The following is a 22,502-nucleotide window of genomic DNA, read 5'->3' on the forward strand; positions in this document are numbered from 1 at the left end:
CCTCACGTGACACAGAGAAATCTGTTCTCAGTATCTTGCTGTGCTTCTAGCGATAATAGCTCTTTATTTAGCTTCCTCTCTATTACAGCTTTTCTCTCCCTAGGAATTTGGCATGAGTTTCCGAGGGCTGGATGGGAAGGCAATCGAGTGATGAATCTCCCGCTGCACCCAGAATTGTCCTCTTTCTCAGACCTCAGCCCTGTTCACAGAACAAGCCTGGGATCTCCCATCCCCTCCTCTGGGGCAGAATTCTTTCCCCACCAAGCACATTGCCTGTCAGAGGCTAAAGGAGGAGTTTCTGCTCCCCAGTGGCTTCAGGGCCTCAGGCTTAGAGGCTGGCTGTCAGCATCTCCCACTGTCTTTCCCATGATGCTCCTCGATCCTCTTAAAGTTGTGCTCTGGAGAGCCTGTCTACAGGCTACCCTGACACGTTTAGACTTGTCTGAATTTTCAACTTCTCAACTTGAGCGAATGCTCTGGGACCCTCACTCCATTGATTTAGAAATTATTGGACTGATTATTCTTGTGTTAACATTAATTTTTAAATCTCACATCACTAAATCTCCACTGAGTTTATTTTTCAAATTCATTTGTGTACCAAACTACAATTTAATCAGGAAACTAGTCCAATACTCTTGTGAAAATGTGATTAATTTCTTTGGAACCTTGCCTGACAAAGTAGTTATTTTCTGTTCTTATTTTATGATCACTCTTTTTCCTGTGCTCTTTATGGGGAAAAGTGGATGACAATGCAGGCAAAGGAAGGCAAATAAATTTAAAAATTTTTAAATGGAAATTTCATTGTTCTTAAAATCTTTTTAGAAACTTTTACTACAGATTTTATGTACTATGGTAAAATGTAGCATTTATGGCAAAGATTTAGAAGGTATAGCAAAAACTACTATTAACAAAGAAAGTAATTTTTAAAAAAGGTTAGAAAAGCTGTTAGGTGAGTGCAAATCTGATGTGAAAGGAATTTCTTAATTCCATCCATCCATCCATCCATCCATCCATCCATCCACCCATCCATCCATCCATGCAATCATTTAATTTCATATTATGCTGGTTGCTGTCCTGAGTATCAAGGATGTGAAAATGATCAAGGTATAGTGTGTACCCCAGAGGAATATATAATCTTTTTTAGAATTGGTTTTAATTAATTGATTGATTTTTTAAAGTTTTTTTTGGGGGGGTATTTATTTATTTATTTATTTATTTATTTATTTACTTATTTATTTAAATGGAGGTACTGAGGATTGAACCCAGGACCTCATGCATAGTAAGCATGTACTCTGTCACTAAGCTATACCCTCCCCCTGAGGGATATATAATCTAAAGGGGGACAGAGATACATCAAAATGTATGATAGACATGGTTGATGCCCCAGATCACATTTTTTGGCCACTTCTGGCTTGAGCTATGGTAGTCAGTAACCATGAATGTTGATGGCTTGTCATTACTAGTGTCCACTGAGTTTCTCAGCTTTATTGCCTCAGGGATTTCCCTGAAGCTACTCTACTGGCATTGTGTGTGAGTGTGTGTGTATGTGTGTGTGTATATGATGAATGCCCCTGAGAAAATCCCAACCAATACCCACACTTGCAAACTTCTTAATCCCTCCTTTATTGGCTTTCTCTCTTTATCTGACTCATTCTTCCCTCTCCCTCACTCTGGCTTCCTGGGAATACCACCCAAATAAACTACTCATACCCAAGTTCCTTCTCCCTTTCACCCAAGATCCTGCTTTTGGCAGAACCCAGTTCTTATATTACCAATACAAAGTAATCATATCTATAGATGATGGAGATATAAACAGAGTGCTCTTGTTCTACAGAGGGTTGAGCAACTAATTCTCTGAGTAGGACTTGCCAGGAAGGACTATCACAGGAGCCAAAGAAAGGGAGAAATTAGAGATTGACAGTTGAAAGATAAGGCTCTCCAATTTCTTTACTTATAGGTCAATATGAGATAAACAGTCCTGGGATGATGTAATAGAGACTACTTTGCATATCTCTAATTATTTGCATGAGTTATACTTGCCTGAGCCCTTCTGGACCTTCTGGAAGAGTGAATGATGAGACAAGTTGGAGCTAATGCCCAGTTCTCAGACTAAGCAGCTTTTAGAACTAAGAATAGGAACAGTTCTATGCTTTGACCTTTGAAATCAACCCTTGACCAGGGAGGTTGCTTCAAGGTAGGAGAATGTCAGGATACCCAGGGTTGGTCCAGGGGTTATGGTTGTGGTCAGGGATCAAATAACAGTTTGCTTGCAATGCCTTGTGGTGGCTTTCTATTGTCTTGTAACCAAGTTCCCAGGAGAATGTGTGCCAGGTTTCATGAGAGAGGGGCTGTGAAAATTTAGAGAGGGTCAAAAGGAAAAACTGTGATTCATCAGATCATAGTCAAAAAAAAAAAAAAAAAAAACCACCTGAAATCATGAGAACCTCTCTGTGGAAGTTGTATCAGAAGAACTCAGAGCCTTGGCTAAGACCTCTAGAGAGTATGAGATTTGAGCAGGTGGACACTGGTGTTAATGGAAGGAACATTGTCATCTCTCAGCTCTAGAGCCTAAAACCATGCCAAGAGGCAGACAGAACCATCAAAGTTCCTGAGGCCACAAATGGGGGGAAGCCAACTGTGGCAGCTGCACCATCCTTGGACTGGTCAGACGGAGGAAATCATTCAGTGGGGGTGGAGTGAGAGCTCGGGTTCTCAGACAGAGACAATGAATATGGTTATCCACATTTCTGTCACTTTTGCTCCAGTCATTTGATAGACACTGGGGAAGCATGAATTACAAAGGCATGCTTAATAAACCAACAAGATTATGCTACTTCTTTAGAAAAATCAACATGGATTTCTCCATACAGGCAACAGAATAAAGCCTAATGTAGAATGCCAGGACAAACAATACAAACCCCCAGATATGAGGCCTCTGTTTCTCAAAATGATTCTTAAAATATCTTTCAGATTCACCTCACTTCTCTGAGTTTCCGTTTTCTCATTTGTATGAGATGATAATACCTCCGGGAAGTATGTTGCATATGAGAAAACATCTGTTGAGCCTCCAGCATCTCAGTGCCTGACATATGTCAGGCCTTCAAGACTTTTTGGCTATCTCTACCTTCTCCTCTCATGAGGTAAGGAAGAGAAGAGATTTCTTTAAAAAAAATTCTCAGCATTAAAGTAAAGGGAGAACCTGAAAGCAACCTTTCTTTCCTTAAAGACCTAAAAAAGATTTGGGGTATTTCTTTCAGGAGATCAGAAAATGGATTAGATTGCTGTGATTATTTCCTTTCTTTCAGGAGTTTCCTGAAAATTTAAGCCTAATTTGCAATCTAAGAATTACAAACTGTCCTTACTTTGAGGCCTTTCATGAAATTGTATAGACATTAGGTAATATCAAGTATGATTATATAATTCATGGTTCATGAAAAAAACAAAATCAGTTCTCTGAAAATGTACTTAGATAAAAATAACAGTAGTCTTCTTTTTATCTATTCACACAGGAACAGATTGAATATCCAAAGTAGTCACAGGACGTAATACTTATTTTACTGTTTTGCTATATTTATATATTACCATATACTGCTATATATAACTATATATATTGCTATGTTTATATACTTTCTTACTACTATATAATTTACTATATACTATATATTATATACCATATATATCATATACATTATAAATCATATACTATTATATATTATATACATATATTATATACCATATCCATTATATACCATACTTTACCACACCATACATTATATACTATATACCATAATTTACTACATAATTTATATATTTTACTATAATACGATTTTACTTTTTTAAAAAGTATTTTAAATATGATCACTGGTAAATGCCTCCTTGATATTTAGTTATATATATATATATATATGTTGTGTGTGTACCTAATGTATATATATATGCAAAAATGTCTTTCTGTCTTGCAAAATGAGGATAATTTCACCTAATGTTCTTATGCAGACTGTTCTAGGTAATAAAACGAGCTCTACAGTTAGTTTTTGCATCTCATTGGCTCTACCATTTGAAATGCTTCCATGGTCTTCCTATGAAGTCATCGTTTAGAATTCAGATTTTCAGTCCAGAAGATTTTATCACAGTAGCTGCACAATTCTGCTTGTATTGACCGCTAAAATGCTTACTCTTAATTTTATATTTGGGCTTACTCTGACCAAAGATGTTAAGTGGCAATCTCTTTTTTAAGCTAAGGAATCTTAACTGTAAACACAACTATTTCTTGAATACCTTCTTTGAGCAAGATGCCGTGCTAGGCTCTGTAAATAATATAAAGATGAAAATTTCTCCCTGCCTTCAGGAGCTCACATCATGGACAGAGACACATACATTCATTCACTCCAAATATTGAGAATTACCATATATGCTGGAAATGTGCTAATAACTTTATACCCATAGGTGATGGTATATTGTGAATTCTATAACAGAGATACAGAATTATTTTAGATACTATGGGAAAGCTGACACAAGTTTGGATTAGGGATTGCCAGTAAGGATTTCATTATTCAAAATTGGCCATGAAGGGTTGATTGGACTTGACAAGTGAGAATGGAGTGGGAGGAGGACATTCTTGGCAGCAGGGACTCTATGTGCATGTATAGTCATAGATAAACTGAGACTCAAAACGTACATTTATTTTTGGTAAGTTTATTGTGTTCCCATACTACACAATACTTCTATCCAATCAATTATAAAAGAATGCCACTATGATGTAATGATCCAAAGGCTACTCAGACCATTCTGCCTCTTGAACAGCATATAATCACATGGGAAAAGGTGATTACTTTAGTGGCAGCTGGTTGGGCTAGATAATGGGTAGTGATATGAATCTGTCTATGGGTCTCAAGGGCTATAATCAAGTTGCCAACAGGGCTGGGTTACTTTTTGGACTCTCAGGGAGAATTGTTTCTTTGCTTGTTTAGGCTGTTGGCAGAATGTATCCTCATGGCTTTAGGACTCATGCTTCCATTTCCTTGTTGGCTGTCAGGTTGGGGGTTATTCCCAGTTTCTAAAAGTCACTCTCATGCCTTGGCTCCTGAACCCCTTCCTCTGTATTCAAACCCAGCAACTCTTCTGCCTTCCCTTCCACTTTTAAGGGCTCACATGATTCCACTGGGCTCATCTGGATAATGCAGGATACTCTCCCACCTCAAAGTTCTTAGTCTTCATCATATCTACAAAGTCCCTTTTGCCATGTAAGGTGACACATTCACAGGTACCAGGGATTAGAGTGTGAACATCTTTGGAGGACCATTATTTGGCCTACCATATGGTGCCTTTATCTCCTCAGATCCCTCCTGGAAGTGTAGCCAGTGGCAGAACAGAGGGCCACTTATGCTTCTGTTAGTGTGTGGTGGGTATCAGCAGCAGCATAGCTGGAGACTGAGTCCACTGTGAGAGATGATGGATTTCAATTTTAGTAACCCATTAATGAACCCAGAGTCCAATGACACTTTTGAAATAAGAAATGTAAATTTCTTTTCTTTCTTTTTTTTTTTTTTTTTTTTTTTTTGCAGGGGGGAGGTAATCAGTTTCATTTATTTATTTATTTAGTTTTTCGATGGAGGTATTGGGAATTGAACCCAGGACCTCGTGCATGCTAAGCATGCGCTCTAACACTTGAGCAATACACTTCCCCCAAGGAAATGTAAATTTCTAACTTGACATTTTCTTAACACTTAACAGCCATAAGCTAGCCAGTATAGAAAACATGGAATTCAAACGACAGCCCTGGCCCAACGGATTCACAAATTAGTAAGATGGAGGGAGAAGCAGCATGATGATGGTGAGGCAGACCCTAAGGTAAGGAAGAAACAGAATTAGGGAGGGCTGAGCCACTGGCACAGATTAATAGAATGTTAAAGCTGTTTAAAGTACCCGAGATATCATTTAGCCATGTCCTGGGCTTTCTAGGAAGTTTCTTGGGAACAGACCCTCCCCTTACAGCTTGTTCACTGCTTCATCTCCAACATCAAAGACATTTTTCACCACTTGGTAGGTGCTCAACAAATACTTGTTGATTGACTAGTGTGGAATTCAGAGAGGTGAACTGCTATGATCAAGGACACACAGCTGGTTTATGGTAGAGCTGGGTCTAGAAACTGGTTTTGATTCTTCATTCTTTTATGAAATTTAGGAGGCAGCTCCTAGAAAATGAACTACTCCAACAGATGAAGCCTTCTGTAATGCACTCTCTCTACCTTGTACATAGCATTTCTTCTTCCTATATGAAATATTACCAACCAAACCTATCAATTTAATGTCTGAAATGTGAGTTAAGAGACCCGAGTTCTGTTCTTAGTTCCTCTAACCACTTCCTTTGTGACTGAGGCAAATGACATAAACTGTCCAAATTCAGTTTCTTCTTTGGTCATGAGAGAGGCTAAAGGTCCTTTCAGTTCTTGTGTCCTGTAATTCCAAGTTTCATGAAAGGTAATTAACAAGCTCACCTGTGGACCGTGTGTCTGCATGTCCTTATATCAGTGTTCTTGAGGTGTGGTCAGCACATCACCTCTATCAGAATCACCTGGGGTCCTTTAACTATGCTGATTTTGTAACTGTTAAAAAGAAAATTAGACACATAGCTGTTGATTCAGAGAGATTTCCATTAGGTTATACTTCCCAATCTTTTTCACCTTTATAGTCATGCTACACATAAAAAGTGATAGTATTTATGTGGTGTACTAGGGTAAGAAACCTTAGACTGTCTCTTTGCCAATGCACATCTCACTGAGAAACTTCGCCACTGAGTGAGAAAAACAAGTTGCAGGAAAAAAAAAGTATGATCCCGTTTTTCAAGACAATGCCAAAACTCTGTATGATTATATAAAAGCATGTCTGTATGAATATGTATTATATGTTTGTATACATTTGTGTGAGACGTATTATGTGCTTGTATGTATACAATATTGTAATATTGAAAGGAACGTACTAGGTTAAGTGAAGTGAGAAAAGAAAACAAGAAAATTTTTTTTTAAAGGTTTAAACCTTTTTAAAGCTATTCGTAGCATAGTATATGCTATGAATCCATTAATGCATTTATATAAAAGAATGTATTCCTATATAAAGACATTTTAAAATAAAATTAAAAATGCAAGTCCAGGGCCCCCTACCTTAGATCCTGTAAAGCCAAATCTCAGGGTTAGGAGATATGGAGAAGTGGGTGTCTGCATCCTTACAAATATTCCAAGTGATTCTGTAACAGTGAAGTATGTAAATCTTTGCATTAAGTGCTAATATCAGTTAGCCAAAAACAGCATAGTGGGAACTTTCCATCCTGCAATGCAGGCTCAGCTGATCCTCATTGTCTTGGAACCTAGTAGATGCATAATAAATAGAAGCTGATTATTTTGAGCCATTTGGAGGACAGGTGGAGGGAGTCAGGGCCAAAGTGGTGAGAGAAACCCATCAGGCAATCAAGCTCAGAAGAGATGAAGAAAAACACCTAAGAACAACGGACTGCGCCCCCTTGGCACTTTTGAACATTCAACGCTATTTGTTAGGCACTAAATACATCCAAGACACTTTTCTGTATCTTATTTAATTCTTAAAAAACCCGTTACAGACTTAGAGAGGTGAAGTGGGTAGCACAAGTAGTATCAGAAGTGGGATTTGAACCTGCCACGTTTTGAGCTCTGAGCTATAAACTAGATTCCTGGCAGCTGCTGAGGATAGGAGGGTGAGCACAATAGATTGCTCTTTTTCACATCCCCAGTCTTGCAGCTCTGCCATGATTATTCCCGCGTGCTGTGTCTTATTAGTTGACACTCCGAGTCAGCTGCCTAGAAGCAGCTTCTTTGTCATATATTCCATTCTGGAACCCCTCAAAGAGAGATTACAGCAAATGTGGTTTTTTGTCTATCATCTGTAGCTAGTGTTTTCACAGTGAGGAGAAACTATTCCCAGGTGACTTTGTATAATGCAAAAAGGCCAAGAAGACTAACTCTAGTTCCTTCCAATTCTGAGTGAATTAGACCTACCAAGTGAAAATAATTCTGGCTTTTTGTAGTTTTATCTGCTAAGTGTTTTGCCGTTAGAGCAAGAGGAAGAGAGGGAGGAAAGAGATGCCCTCTAACTGAGTTCAGGGGTGGGGCAATGAGAGGTACAAATAAGTTCCTTACACATACTCATTTTTGGTCATCTCTGGTGTTGGGTAGTGAATAGGAAAAAATCAGAGGTGTGTATTTCGCTCCAAATGTTAGAAAGAAAACAAAAATAGCATCTTTCCGTCATCCACTAGCATTAACTTAAGGGTCTTGATCTCTGCACCTGTGCACCCTCTGCGATCATTTCCGGGGAAGTAGCCATTTTGCAGATTCTGGAGGATGATGGCAACGGCTGGACACTGATACAGAATCTCTTTTCCCCAAACCTACGTGGAGCCAGTCGGGATCCGCAACGCCAATGCTGGTTTCCGGGATTTAGCAGCTACCTAGAGTCTGAAAAACCGGAAGACGGGAAGCTGGGATTCCCAGGTGTGCCAAATTCATTAGCTAGGATAAGGCCTCGCGGGCGTGATCTTTGGAGACTCGTGAGGAGCTTCTCCAGTTTCCCGCGCCTCTCCGCCGGGTTAAGCAGCCATTCCTTTCCTAGGTGTGCAGCCTGCGTCCCAAGCTGCATTCCCAACCTGGGGCAGTGGGGTCAGCCTACGTCTTTGTTGCCCACAAAGTGCCACCTCTTCCCTAGACTACGCTCAGCCAAAAAGGGGCCGGCCGCCTTTAAGTCGATTAGACAACTCGGCCCGTCTAGATGCAGAATCTCGGTCGGGCCTCACCGCCGCTCTCTGCTCCCAGCTCCCTCCGCCCCTAGTTCCTACTTCGGTCGTAGCCAAAGCCCGGAACGCTGGATCCCGGCGCGAAGGAACGGGGCGGCGAACCAAGAGCGGCGCGGGCGGCCGGGAGCCCGGCGCACCGGGCATGCTCAGTGGCACGGCTGGCTGGGTGGCCTCACGAGCGGCACCCGGATCTGTTCGGCGGCGGCGGCGGCGGCGACGTGAGCGCGCAGGGGGGCGGCTGGCCTCGCCTCGTCTCTCTCTCTGCGCCTGGGTCGGGTGGGTGACGCCGAGCGCGAGATGTCGGATTTTGACAGTAACCCGTTTGCCGACCCGGATCTCAACAACCCCTTCAAGGTGAGCGTGGTCCCCGGTATCTCCCGCTGCCGTGGTGCGTCGTTGTTTGTTTAAACGGACAAGTTCCTTCGCGCCCACTGCGCCCGCCACTCGGCCCCCCTCAGCCGCCTAGACAGAGGTCGGGGCCGCCGCACTCCTTTTGGGGGTCGCGCCTCGGCCCCCGCGTCACTCGTTTGGAGGTCGGAGTGGAACCTCCTCAGCTCCCCGGCCGCCTTTCGCCAAGTCCCTGACTGGAGAGGGTCGTGCCCTGGCCCGGGGCTGGGGGTTCCCGGCCAGCCTCTCGGGAGCGGGTAGAGTGAGAGCCCCGAGAAGGTGGAGTTGTCACCTGTCTGGCAAGTGTGGCGGGCCGGGCCGGGACGCGGACCGGGACGCGGCGAAGAGGGGGCTCACCCTGCCGGGGGGGGGGTTGTTATGGGGACCCGAGGCGGCGGCGGCAGCGGAGAGCCGCGCGGGGGTGATGGCAGAGGTACGGAGGAGAGGTGAGGGCCCCCAGTACGCTGCAATTAAAAAAAAAAAAGGTGGTGTTTTTGTTTTTTAAACTTGTGTTGCACCCAGATACCACCAGCGGCGCTGCCATCCCTTCTCCCCACCATTTGTCTGTGATTGAAGGTAGTGATATCAAAGCATAAGTTAAATATAAGTGAACACACCTGGAAAACAATAGTGCACGTGGACGATCATTTTCCTACCTAACTGCTATTAGCAATGTAAGCGACGGGATATTTTCCAAGCTCCTGGTGCGTCAGCGGTTCTCTGGGCTGTATGAGGATACCATTTCCCACATGAGCGCCTTTCCTTCTTGGAGGCGACCTTTATCAACCCAGCTTCGAAAGGTCTTGGCATAGAAATGGGCAAACGAAGGCGGCTGAGATGTTCATTATCTGCGCTTAAATTAATACAACATATAAATATCTTTTTAAAAGTACCACTCCAGGTTTCTTAATGAGCTCAGTTGCTTTGCACGTGTCGTTTGTATCCGACTGTTGGTTGAAGTTGGTTGTTTAATTTCCTCTGGATATTCCCCTGGATACGTAATTTGTGGTCACACAAATTTCACTCCTGGCTTGTTGAGTTTACATCTCTTCTTTTTTACTCCTGGTTTTCTCTCTTATTAAGAATCCTGGAAGAGGAAAAGTATCCCTCTTCTGATATTTCTTGGAGGGTTATGTTAATGAAATGATTCTGGTTGTTACTGACAGCTTGACTGACTGTAGAAATGAATAGACTCAGTCAGCTATTCCTTTGCCTCTAATGTCACTTAAGAAAATTCCATACAACTGGCCTGAAACTTTAAAGATGAGATGATTGTACTTGGAGAATTTTTTTTCCCCCATAAGTTTAGTATTTAGTATTCCATCATTCCATCTTGTGGAGAATTAGATGATTCTTAAATCATAGACATTCTAAAGAGACATTTCATAACTTGCCAGATAGGTGTTATTTTAGAATATTTTGAAGGTGTAGCATTAAGAACTTATAAGTTAATTCAGGTAATTCATTGATGCTGTTTTATTCAGTATCTGACAGTTTGGCTATTTTCTATTTGGTCATTCCATTTCCTGGATCATTTTTTATATCTGGTTCTCTTGTAAGAGCAAGACATAACTGCTGTTTTGTGACATCTAATGTTGCCGTGACACTTCTTCTGCATATAAGGTTGCTGTAGTAATTCTAAACCCAAAAGTAGGTTTAAATACTCATTCATTGTAGCATAAAATTATAAACCTTTTTTGTTCTTTATAAGTGGATGCACTCAGAGGACAGTGATTATTTAGGTTCATAAAATGCTTCAAAGGATGGATAATTTAGGCCTAAAGAAGTCTTGGTTGTACACGTTTCCTGTTTATGAGCTTTCCCTATTTTCGGCGACTCTCCGCACGGCGTATCTGACCTTTTATCTTTCCATTTAAGTTCAGCTCCCCTTCCTCTTCTCAAAGTAAAGATTTACATTTGTAGACTGTTCTTTCTACTATTGGTTTCCTTCTATGTAAATGCGATTTTTGAAATAGCATTTCTGGTCCTCTCTACTTAAATAAAAACAGTTTCTAATTCATCTTTGTGTTATCTTATCATTATCCTTCTTTTCAAATCTGTTCTTATTTTCAATATTTAAAATGTTCCAATATTTAAAAGTAAAGTTCATGTTTTCAAATATGTATTTCACATTTGGCGACCATCCTAATTTCTTCTTGATTAAAAACTGATTTCCATTGCTAGCTAATTTGCTAACTTGCCCATTGTCTTACATACAGCTGTAGGTAGTGTAGAATTTACATTAGAAGTTAGATCACCTGATTCGTGGTTCATTTCGGATGGCCCAGTATATGCCTCCATTTACATTTCTGACAGTAAAATTCTTGTTTTGTATTTGGAACTTGGACTTCAGACACTCGTCTCATATTTGAAAGTTGTGGACCAAGACTTTAAAACAACAAACCTGCATTTGATTGTGGCTTTGTCACTGACCAGCTGTGAGACCTTGGAAAGTTACTTAGCCTTTCTATAACTCAGTTTATTATTATGTAAAATAGAGTAATAATACCTTCTCCATAGGATTGTTAATCTTTAGGGGAACATAGATTTAGCGTATGTATAAGTGCTCAGTGCATGGTGGCTTTAATTAGATAATAATAAATATTATTAATAATAATTCAAGAAACTGTAATTATAGCTAACCACATTATTCTTAGCTTATTAATTAGGTGAAGCTCATGTTCTCTTTGAATCTTCTAGAGTGCTAGTAGTAGCTGTTAGGTGGATCATTGTTGAGGAATCAAAGTGAAAAAGAATTAAGTGCTTTGTCCTAGCTCACCCTGCCAGACTAGACCCAGGTTGCGTGAGTTCGAGTGATTTGTTAACACACGTTTCCTTCCTAATAAAAAAAACTGCTATATTAAAATTGAGTACATTGTCCATTTTATTTTGGCCTCAAAAATTAATTCTACTTTATTGAAATAATCTTGTTAAAATGGCCTTCAATTCAGTGTCCTCATTTATATTATTTTTTTAGTTGTGGTAATATCAGTGGTATTCTAAAAGTTTATTTGAAGTTGAATGTTGAAGACTTTGTCATTAAAAAGAGGCCCATAATTCAAGGATTTTATCCATTTTGTTTTCATTTACAGTAAATAGACATCACTCATCCCTTACCCATTTGAAATTTAAGACTGGAGGTTGGATAGCGCTAGGAAAGGATGCAAACTATCTTTCAGCATCCATCTAGAACACAGAGGTAGTAATTTATGGTCTATGGTATTTTATGTTCATGTCAATTGCATGAATTTCTACTCTTCCTCAGGTTGTTTTTTCTTAAAGGTGCTTATCGAGCTACTGGTTTTATTTCATCAAATTGAGATGCATCATTATTTTATTTACATCTGTCTTAGTTATCTATTGCTATGTACAAATATATGTAAAATCCACAGATACGGAGGGCACTACACCAGTTTATATAAGGGACTAGAGCATCTGCAGATTTTGGTATCCGAGAGGGCTGCTGGCACCAATCCCCTGCTTCTACCAAGGGACGACTGTAATCCCAAAATGTAGTGGCTTAAAACAACAATTATTTTCTCAGTATTCTGCTATTTGAGCTAGATTTAGCTGGGCAGTTTGTTTTTAAATGTTACTGTCTGGAGTCAACTCATGTGACTTCAAACATCTAGCAGTTTGACTGGGTAGTGCTGGGTGGTTTAAGTTAGCCTCAAATATCTGGCAATTACGTGGGGCTGTTGGTAGGGGCAGCAGTTGGTTCTTTCATGTGGCCTTTCTTCTAGGAATAGCCTGGGCTTTTTACCTGATGGCATGCAGTGCTCCAAGAGGACAAGAGTGAAAGCCGCAAGGCTTCTTGAGTCATTTCACTTTTGCTACTTCCTGTTAGTCAAAACAAGCCACAAAACCAGCCCAGATTAAAAAAAGGAGTGAGGAGGATTCGACTTCACTTGATGGAAGGAGCTGTGTCTCTCTTGATATAGGTCTAGGAATTGAAAAGATTAACTCAGCATAAAATGGTAAGACAGGTACAGGATAACCTCATTAGAACTTCCATCCAAATAAGAGAGGTGTGGGAGGTGTGTAGCAGTTTCTGTACCATATAGCAAACCTCTGAAATCCAGCCAGGCTTATTAGTCAGGATCCCTTGCTTTGCGGGCAACGAGTGTTCCTTGACCAAGACCCAATTCTACTACCTTGAAAGTCTTTAATATTTTATTTTCTTCTGTTTTTGGCTCCACCCCCTGAGAAGTCTTCCTTTTCTATAAATTACCCCAGTTTGTAACTGAGTTGTATTTTCAGTCTACTTCCTTCCCATTGAAAATTGGGAGCCCAGAAATCTCTTTTCAATTTGAAATGTCTGTCCTTTTAGTCCAAGCTGGTGCAACTGAGTTACCAATTTGTTAATCTTATCAGGGTTCGAACTGTCCCTTAAAACACATCTGTGATTGTTTTTGAAGACAGTCTTCTTTAGGGTAGAGTGTCAGGGTGCTATGGATGAACACTCTTGGGTATCTGAAAACCTTTTGTCTAGGTTGGATGTCTCCTACGGCCAGTGAAAGCTCTCAGGTAGGTACAGTGGGAGGCTGCTAGTGTAGGTGAGGTACGTCTCACAAATGCTGTATGACAAAACTAATATTTGCACATGATTGTATTTTGGTCCCATGGCTTTAACAGTAATTATAATAGAGATGATGGTGATTCTGAAAAATTCTGACTGTAAACTGTTCTTTTGCTGATATTGCTCCCCAAAAAGTTTTTTTTTGGAGTACAGTTAATATTTAGTAGTGTTGAATGCAGATCCAAGAAACTTGTTGGATATTTTCTTAATAGGAATCATAGTATTTTATAGTTCCTGAAAAATATTATATTAGACTAATGAAGTTAGTGACCAGTTCTTAAAAATGAATCTGTAATATTTTGTTCTCTTTCTCATGGTTGTTGTCTTCAATTCCAAGTGCATATTTGAAGAGTGGTTTGAAAAAGATAGGTTATATCTAAGGGGTCAGAATGACAGTGGTCTGAATCAAGTCCTAGGAAGCATAATACAAATTTACTCAGTGGGTTTTGTCTACAGAAGGCTAAAGGGAAGTCTGAGATATTCGGATACTTGAAGGGTTCTTAGTTGGTTGTCTGAATAAATGTGTTCTTGCTTCAGGGGAAAAAAATAAGGCTAATAGGCAGAGTTTACTTGAAACTAGATTTTTGTCCTAACATAAATTTGAAACTATTAGAAGAGCCTGACAATGCTTTTTTGGTATGGAGTTCCCAGCACTTGAAGGAATTCAAGCATTAGAGATGCCAAGAGCTAACCTCTCAGAGTTTCTACTTTGAAACTCTAATCGTTACATTTTTGTACCATTTTGTGAATGCATAAATTCTCTCATGTTTTAATCTATTGGATATTGGGATTGAGTCTGATTGTCTCAGAGAAGAGGGTTCATGTTCTAGGATGCTATGGTCTGAGCCCCAGCATCTATGGAGGGAGCACCCTTAAGTGATTGCTTACATTTGGGTGGTCATGTCCTTTATTGTATGACCCTTGGTATGCTGGCCTTAGTGACTGATCTTATTGAAGGCACCTGGCCCAGCAGAGCCAGCCTTTGGGCTGATCAGATAAGTTCGCTTGGTCTGAAATTTTGCCCCAACTAGAACAGTAATAGTTAACTGAGCTGTCTTTTGCAGAAATGTAAACTAAGAGCACAGGGAAAAGGCAGGTAGTTGTAGTGGGAATAACCATGGAAAGATATGAGAAAAGAGGCAAATTATCTTAATCATGAAGCACTGGAGTGGGAATCATCTGACCAGGGCTTCTGAGGTAATTTTCTAGAATTCCAGTCCCTTACTAGAGCTGCTCTTGAACTGCAAGAGAAAAGGCAGCCTGTACTGGCCTTTAGCTTCTAACTTGATATTGTAGACTGGTGTTGGAGACCCTGTTCCCATTCCCAGTGCAAGAAATACCACAAGAAGTCCTTGTATACTACATGTATACAGAGAGCAGTCCAATAATTTCCTTCTCTCTAGCATTTGGCTTTGGGTGCTTTTAAGAAGTAGTAATGCCTATTGATCAGTTGATGTACTTGGGTTGTTTCCACCTGTTGACTATTTTGAATAATACTGCTATAAACATCAGTATACAAGTTTTTGTTTGAACACTTGCTTTAATTTCTCTTGGGAATGCACCTCAGCGTAGTCTCTGGGTCTTAATGGTAACTACATTGAATCATTTGAGGAACTGCCAGACCCTTTTCCAAAGTGACTGCACCATTTTATATTCCTGCTAGTGGTGTATGAGGGTTCCACTTTCTCTACATCCCGGTCAACAATTGTTGTTACCTGTTTATAGTTCTAACCATTCTAGTGGGTGTGAAGTATCTCATTTTGGTTTTGATTTGCATTCCCCAGATGACTATGATGTTAAATGTATGTTTACTTGCTTATTGGTCATTTGAAAATCATCTTTGGAGAAATGTCTATTCAGATCTTTTGCTTATTTTAAAATTGGGTTATTTGTCTTTTTATCATTGAGTTGAAAGAAGTTTTTATGTATTATGGATATAAGTCCTTTGTCCAGATATGATTCACACATATTTTCTCCCAGTTTGTCAGTTATCTTTTTACTTCTTGTTAATGTCCTTTGAAGCACGAAAGTTCTAAGTTCTGATTAGGTCTAAATTACCTGTATTTTGTGCCTTGTATATTGATATTGTATCTAAGAATCCTTTGCCAAATCTGAGGTAGTGAAGATTTACCCCTATGTTTTCTTAGTTTTATAGTTTTAGCTCTTACATTTAAGTTTATGATTCATTTTGAATTAATTTTTGTATAGAGTGAAGTAAGGTCAAACTTCATTCTTTTGAATGAATATCCAGTTGTTCCAGCACCATTTGTTGAACAGACTGTTCTTTCCCCTTTGAATTATCTTGGCACCCTTATTGAAAATCTCTATTCTTAATCTGTGTTTTTGCAAAAGAAATGAAGTATGTTAGTTTAGAAAGTCCTTCATGTTTTATGCACAATAGCTCCCAAATACCTAATGAATGTCCTTAGAGTAAATATGTTAGCTTGCCCAGCTTCCCAAATTGCCAGACCTCGTGTTGCAACTGCTCCTAATCTCTACTTGTTTCATATTTTTTAAAAATAGTGTAATAATGGGTTTTAAACTTGTTTTTAGAATGTAATTGTGAGTACATCAACATTACCAACTTGATGCTTTTTCTTTTCTTTAAAAGAAACGCTTCTATTTATTTCGCAGAGTACAGAAGAATTAATTGCTGAATTTTTTTGCATATCAGCAAAAATAGTGGAACCTCTTAAATAAAGCCAGGGATAGGTGTATATTATAAAGTGTGCGTTTTGAGTATTGGTGAGATCGAACTAGGAAGAAGGGATTTGTGATAGTCATACACTGATAATTTAACTTGATTGATAATAGAAGAAAAAATTAGACATTTGAGCGCAACTGATTTAGTATATGAAGTTATTAAGGATTTTTGCTTATCACGCTTAGTTAAAACAATGCTTATGATAGAAACAATATATACACAACAAATGCTGGAAGTTCCCACTTTCACATAAGCAAAAGCGGAGTTTGTACTTGCTACTGGCAGTCATTTTATCTGTGGGAATCCACGTGTAGTGATTTGGAATATATATGGAAGTTAGTAGGTGGCAGGAAAAGAGCATCAGGAACATTGGCCAATCATGGCAGGGGCTGGTATCCTAATGTATTTTTCTACCATTTAGCAGTTTTCCTGAAGCTGCTGATGCTTGTTTTAGGTTGATTTACCTAGTCTTGTGGTTTTATTTATGGCCTAGCTTGCCTAACTTTTGGCATCTCAAATAGTCATAAATTTAAGTGCATTGCTTACAAGTAAGTAGTGTATTGTAAAAATGTAAATTAATGTATTCTCTAAGCATCAAAGATGTGTTACATGCCTTTTCTACTTGATTAAAAAATTTTTTATAGGAATGTTTATATTTGAATCTCAGGGGAACTTAACAACCATTTAGACTTGAGAGCATAAGAAAATGTTCTATGGACTATATATATATTGCCGACAGACATTTCTGTGTTCTTCAGAGGAAGGAGTTAATGAAGTTTAGGGAGGTTTGTCTTCCATTTGTCTGGTGGAGTAGGTAAGATGGTTAGCTCTGGAACCAGGCAACCTAGGTTTGCTTCTCTACCTAACTAGGTGATCTTAGGCAAACTGCTTAATTTTTCTACCTTCGGTATTTATTTGTTGTTGGGTTTTTTTTACATTTGTTATAGTTCCAGGAGTTCAGCGTTTGATAAAACAAAGATAGGAAGCTCTTAAAATAACAGATAAAGGAAATAAATAATGGTGCAACATTATCTTTGGTTGTAACATGTGATTATTTATTCTTCTTTATTTCATCCCTAAATTGTGCCTGTATTTTCTAAAGCAGACTCTAATTTTTATTAACTTTTAAACTTTTTGGTATTAACAGAAATAGCAATGAAAACAAAACATAGAAATTACTGGTTGTCTTACAAAGCTTGGAAATTTTAGAGGCTATTATATATCACAACTTGAACTGAGAGTAATAATGAAAGCTCATTTTATTTTTATGACAAATCACTTTTGATGAAAGTTTTGTTTAAATGTTGGAAAGTTGTGCACTTGATTGTTTAATATTGGTTATTTTTGAAAAGGATATCCAGTGGTTTTTTATTATATTTGAGTCTATTAGTCTTTTTTTAAAGTGAAGTATAGGTTGATTTACAATATTGTGTTCCTTTCTGGTGTACAGCATGGTGACTCAGTTATATATATATATTCTTTTTCATTATAGGTTACTGCAAGATATTGAATATATCTTGTTCCTTGTGCTATACCATAGGACCTTGTTGTCTATTTTATGTATAGTAGGTAGTATCTGCAAATCCCAAACTCCCAATTTCCCCCTCCCTTTTCTGCACAGTAAGCATGTTTGTTTTCTGTGTCTGTGAGTCTCTTTTGTAGATAAGCTCATTTGTCTAATTTTTTTAGATTCTACATATAAGTGATATCATATGGTATTTGTCTTTCTGGCTTACTTAGTATGATAATCTCTAAGTCCATCCATGTTGCTGCAAATGGCTTTATTTTATTCTTTTTTACAGCTGAGTAGTATTTTATTATATACATACCACATCTTTATCCAGTCATCTGTCAATGGACATTTAGGTTGCTTCCATTTCTTGGCTATTGTAACCAATACTGCTATGAACATTGGGGTGCATGTATCTTTTTGAATTAGTTTCCTCTGGTTATTTGTTGAGGAGTGGGATTGCTGGATCATATGATAGGTCTATTTTTAGTTTTTTGAGGAATCTCCATACTATTTTCCATAGTGGCTGCACCAAACTACATTCCCACCAACAGTGTAGGAGGGTCCCCTTTTCTCCATACCCTCTCCAGCATTTATTGTTTGTGGATTTTTTAATGATGGCCATTCTGACTGGTGTGAGGTGATATATAATTCTAGTTTTGATTTGCATTTCTCTAGTCTTAACAGTTTTTAAAGTTACCATTATGATTGCTTTTTTAAAAAATTGAGTTATAGTCATTTTACATTGTGTCAAATTCTAGTGTAGAGCACAACTTTTCAGTTATACATGAACATACATATATTCATTGTCAAATTTTCATTATGATTGCTTTTTGAAGTCATGGGAAGCTAGCAGAAAATGAGTCCCTGGTGTCACAGTTGAAACTATGAACATTTTATCCCCTTGCATATATTGTTGTAGAGAATGCTTGGCTTTGGTGGTGCTATGATTTTAACTGCTGGTCTGAAGAGCTTAACCACGAAGTTAACAAGAATAGGTTATTTGTTTAGCCAGAATTCCTTTCATAAGAAAATGTTCTATGAAACATACATTTTGCTCTGAGATGGAAAAACTACATGTAAAAGTTGACTACCTATAATATGACCAAAATACTGAGACCTTTTAAAATTTGTTCATAGGTCTCTGCTTGCTGCATTTAGTGGTAATTGTTTTGCTATTTCAATATTTAATATATTAAAGGAGAATGACAGAAAACTCATTAATCTTGGTAGAGAACCACTATGTATGATAAAGCAAACTTTTTTTTTGTGGAAAAATTTCATGAGAGTGTACTGAAAATAAGGGAGGTTCTCCCATCCCTAGGATATGAATTCAGTGGCTCATTCATTAGTGGTCATTTGAACTCACTGGTCAGTTGAACAGACATATGACCAAATATTTTCCTTTTCTTTGTGATCAACCTTTTTCTTTTTATGTCTGTATATTTTAGTGCGTTAATATTGGGGCACGTAGCTCTTTTAGCTGCATAACTTCTCAAATTTCAGGGGAAATTTTCGTGATTCCATATAATAGGATGCTAAAATAAAGTATCCAGTTTTTAAGTATTCAAACTCTGATGTCAGTGTAGTGTCTGATTGCTAATCCCCCTACTCTATCCCTTTTTACTTCTTAATGAGCATTTCTGTATTTACCAAGGGCAGTGAGTGATTTGGCATTTAGATTTTGAAGACATATGGATTTATAGTTGGTTGTTAACATTCTTCCAAGAAATGTTACATCTAATTATCTTTTTTTAACACAACTTTGAGATGTAATTCATATACCATACAGTTCACCCATTTAAAGGGTACGAAGTGATTTTTAGTATATTCACAGTTGTGTTATCATTGCTGCTATCAATTTTAGAACATTTTCACCACTCCAAAAAGAAACCCCATACCCTTTACAGCCATTCTCCATTTCCCTTCCAACTTCAGCACTAGGCAGCCACTGACATGCTTTCTGGACATTTCATATAAATGGAACCATACGACATGTAGTCTCTTAGGACTGGCAGCTTTCATATAGCATCATGTATTTAAGGTTTATCCATGTTATAGCATGTATTAGGACTTCACTTCTTTTTATTGCCAAATTATAATTCTATTGCATGGACATACTACATTTTATTTGTGTGTTCATTAGTTAATATAAATTTGGATTGTTTCCCACTTATGGCTGTTAGGAATAATGCTGCTATGAATATTTGTGTACAAGTTTTTATGTGGACATATACATACATACCTAGGAGTAGAATTGCTAGATCATTTGGTAACTGCTAAAGTATTTTCCAAAATGACTGTACCAGCAGAGTATGAGGATTCTGGTTTTTTAACATCCTTGCCAATACTTTTTATCTTTTTGATTATAGCCATTCTGATAGTATGAAGTGGTATCCCATTATGGTTTGCATTTCCCTGGTAGCTAATGATGTTGAGTATCTTTCCATATATGCCTTTTGGCCATTTGTATATTTTCTTTAGAGAACTTCTATTCAGATCCTTTGTGCATTTTAAAATTGTTTCTTTTTCTCATTGAGTTAGAGTTGTTCATGTATTTTAGATACAAGTCACTTATCAAATATATGATATGTGAAAGTTTTCTCCCGTTTTGTAGGTTATCTTTTTACTTTCTTGGTGTATTTTATGGCAGGAAGGTTTTTAGTTTTGATGAAGTCCAATTATTTATTTTTTTCTTTTGTTGCTTGTGTGCTTGGTGTCATATCTAAGAGGTCATTGCCTAACCTGAGGTCATGAAGATTTATTCCTGTGTTTTCTTCTATGAGTATGTGCATGTGTTTAGCGCTTTGATTCATTTTGAGTGAACTTTTGTAAATGGTCAGAGGTATTGGTTGTCTAAAGTTACATTTTAAATCTTAAGAATTTATTATAGATGTAAGACATTTTGGTACTATCTAAATGTTTAGTTTGTTATCCTGTTGATTGGTTTAAAAAGTCATTTGGTTTCTTGACATTGCTCTATCTTTAGACATATTATCTCTCTTTTAACTGGCTTTTGTGTGGTTCATGTAGGTCAAATACGGTGCCACATAATAAATAAGCAATTTGAAATAGTAGGACCCCTTTACTTTAGTGGTATCTCACAGCATATGCCATGGACCATCTAATTCTTTGGCCAGTGGACTAATTTCTGTTGTTTTGGCTAGATGGTTAATGTGACTGAGTGGGTCCAGTGGCCTGGTTTGAAAAACAAGCAAAGCATATTCTCAGTCTTTATCAACCATTATATTTAAATTGTAGAGTTTGCCAGTTTGATAAGATCTCTGTAGTTACTTAAAATTTTTGTGTAATTGCTGTCACTGTATTTGAGATTAAATAGAGTTTTAAATTCAGTTGTCTTCCAGAGATTTGTTACCATTGAAGATGGAATAAGGTTAGATTATTTGTGTAGCCAAATGTATATGGAGCTCTGAAAGTGAATCAGACACTGTGATAGTCACCAGGAATACAAAGATAAGAGAACTCCCTCATGTCAAAGAATCCACACTTTAGTTGGGAGACATAATGTGCAACTAAATGCTTGGATGCTAGAGAAACAAGAATAGAACGATTTTCAGATTGCAGGAGAAAGGTGGTTTCTGAGAAGGTGATGGCTGAGCTGTCTTGAAGGAAAAGGAGGAATTGGTCACTATTGTAGCCTCAGTTTCCCTAAATGCAGAGTCTAAGGCAGAAGGCTTATGTGTTATAGTTTGCTGCCCTCATTTAATAGATGGGGAAGTTCAGACACAGAGGTTAACTTTTCCAAGTTTACTCAGGAATTATAGAACTTAAACTAAAACTATTCCATGCATGGCTTTAATAAGGATAATGCTGTGAGAGGATTTCTCACAGCAGCTGCTCAAAGTGCTGCTGGCAATATGAAATAGAACAAAGAAAGGACCAGATCTCTTAATTTGATTTTGACTGGGCTGAGTTTCTTGCTTTCTGTATTAAGTCCCTTACATGGATCATTTTCTGGATGAAATTTTTACCAAATTATACTATGTTCAGAAATTAAGGGATTTTTTCCCCCAAAGAATTCTTTCTTTAGAATGTAGAGGGGCTAGATAATGAAATAATTTTTTTGGCACATAATGCTAGTGTTAACATGGGCAGATAGTGCAACTTAAGATGTGGTTGTTAACTTTTAAGTTACGAGGTAAATCTGCTTAATTGTGTTTGCTTCAATTTCTAACTTACTAAGGAGTAATTTGGGTCCATAAAAATTAGTTGTGTGACTCTTTCAGGTTTGAGTAAGACTGTCTTGATTTGCAGTGAAAAATGAATATTAAGTTTTCAAAATCATGATTTATTGAAAAATTCCTAGTAGTCCCTCCCCCACCTTTTTTTTTTTTTTTTTTTTTAAATGATTAGGACATAAAAAACTGTAGTATTTCTCCGGGTAGGTGAAGTTCTTGGTGTCTTTTAAATTCATATGATTACAGTAGCTCTGAGAAGTATAGAGTAGGAAAAAAATTTAACTCTCCGAAGGTAAGGCCTC

The 22,502-nt window shown here is 38.1% G+C and overlaps 1 protein-coding gene across 3 annotated transcripts in view; it reads left to right on the plus strand.

The window, feature by feature from the left end:
- The first annotated feature begins 8,980 nt into the window (after positions 1–8,980).
- Positions 8,981–22,502, plus strand: part of SCAMP1 (secretory carrier membrane protein 1) — a 97,020-nt gene continuing 83,498 nt past the window's right edge. For 2 of the 3 annotated variants that reach the window (XM_032474761.1, XM_032474768.1), the window contains exon 1: positions 8,981–9,175. In XM_032474761.1, coding sequence (XP_032330652.1) covers positions 9,119–9,175 — 57 coding nt within the window. In that variant the 5' untranslated portion in view covers positions 8,981–9,118. The remainder of the gene's footprint in view (positions 9,176–22,502) is intronic. The other variant, XM_032474779.1, reaches the window with a different exon arrangement.

This window comes from Camelus ferus, chromosome 3 (genome assembly GCF_009834535.1).
Source record: "Camelus ferus isolate YT-003-E chromosome 3, BCGSAC_Cfer_1.0, whole genome shotgun sequence".
Classification (NCBI taxonomy): Eukaryota; Metazoa; Chordata; class Mammalia; order Artiodactyla; family Camelidae; genus Camelus; species Camelus ferus.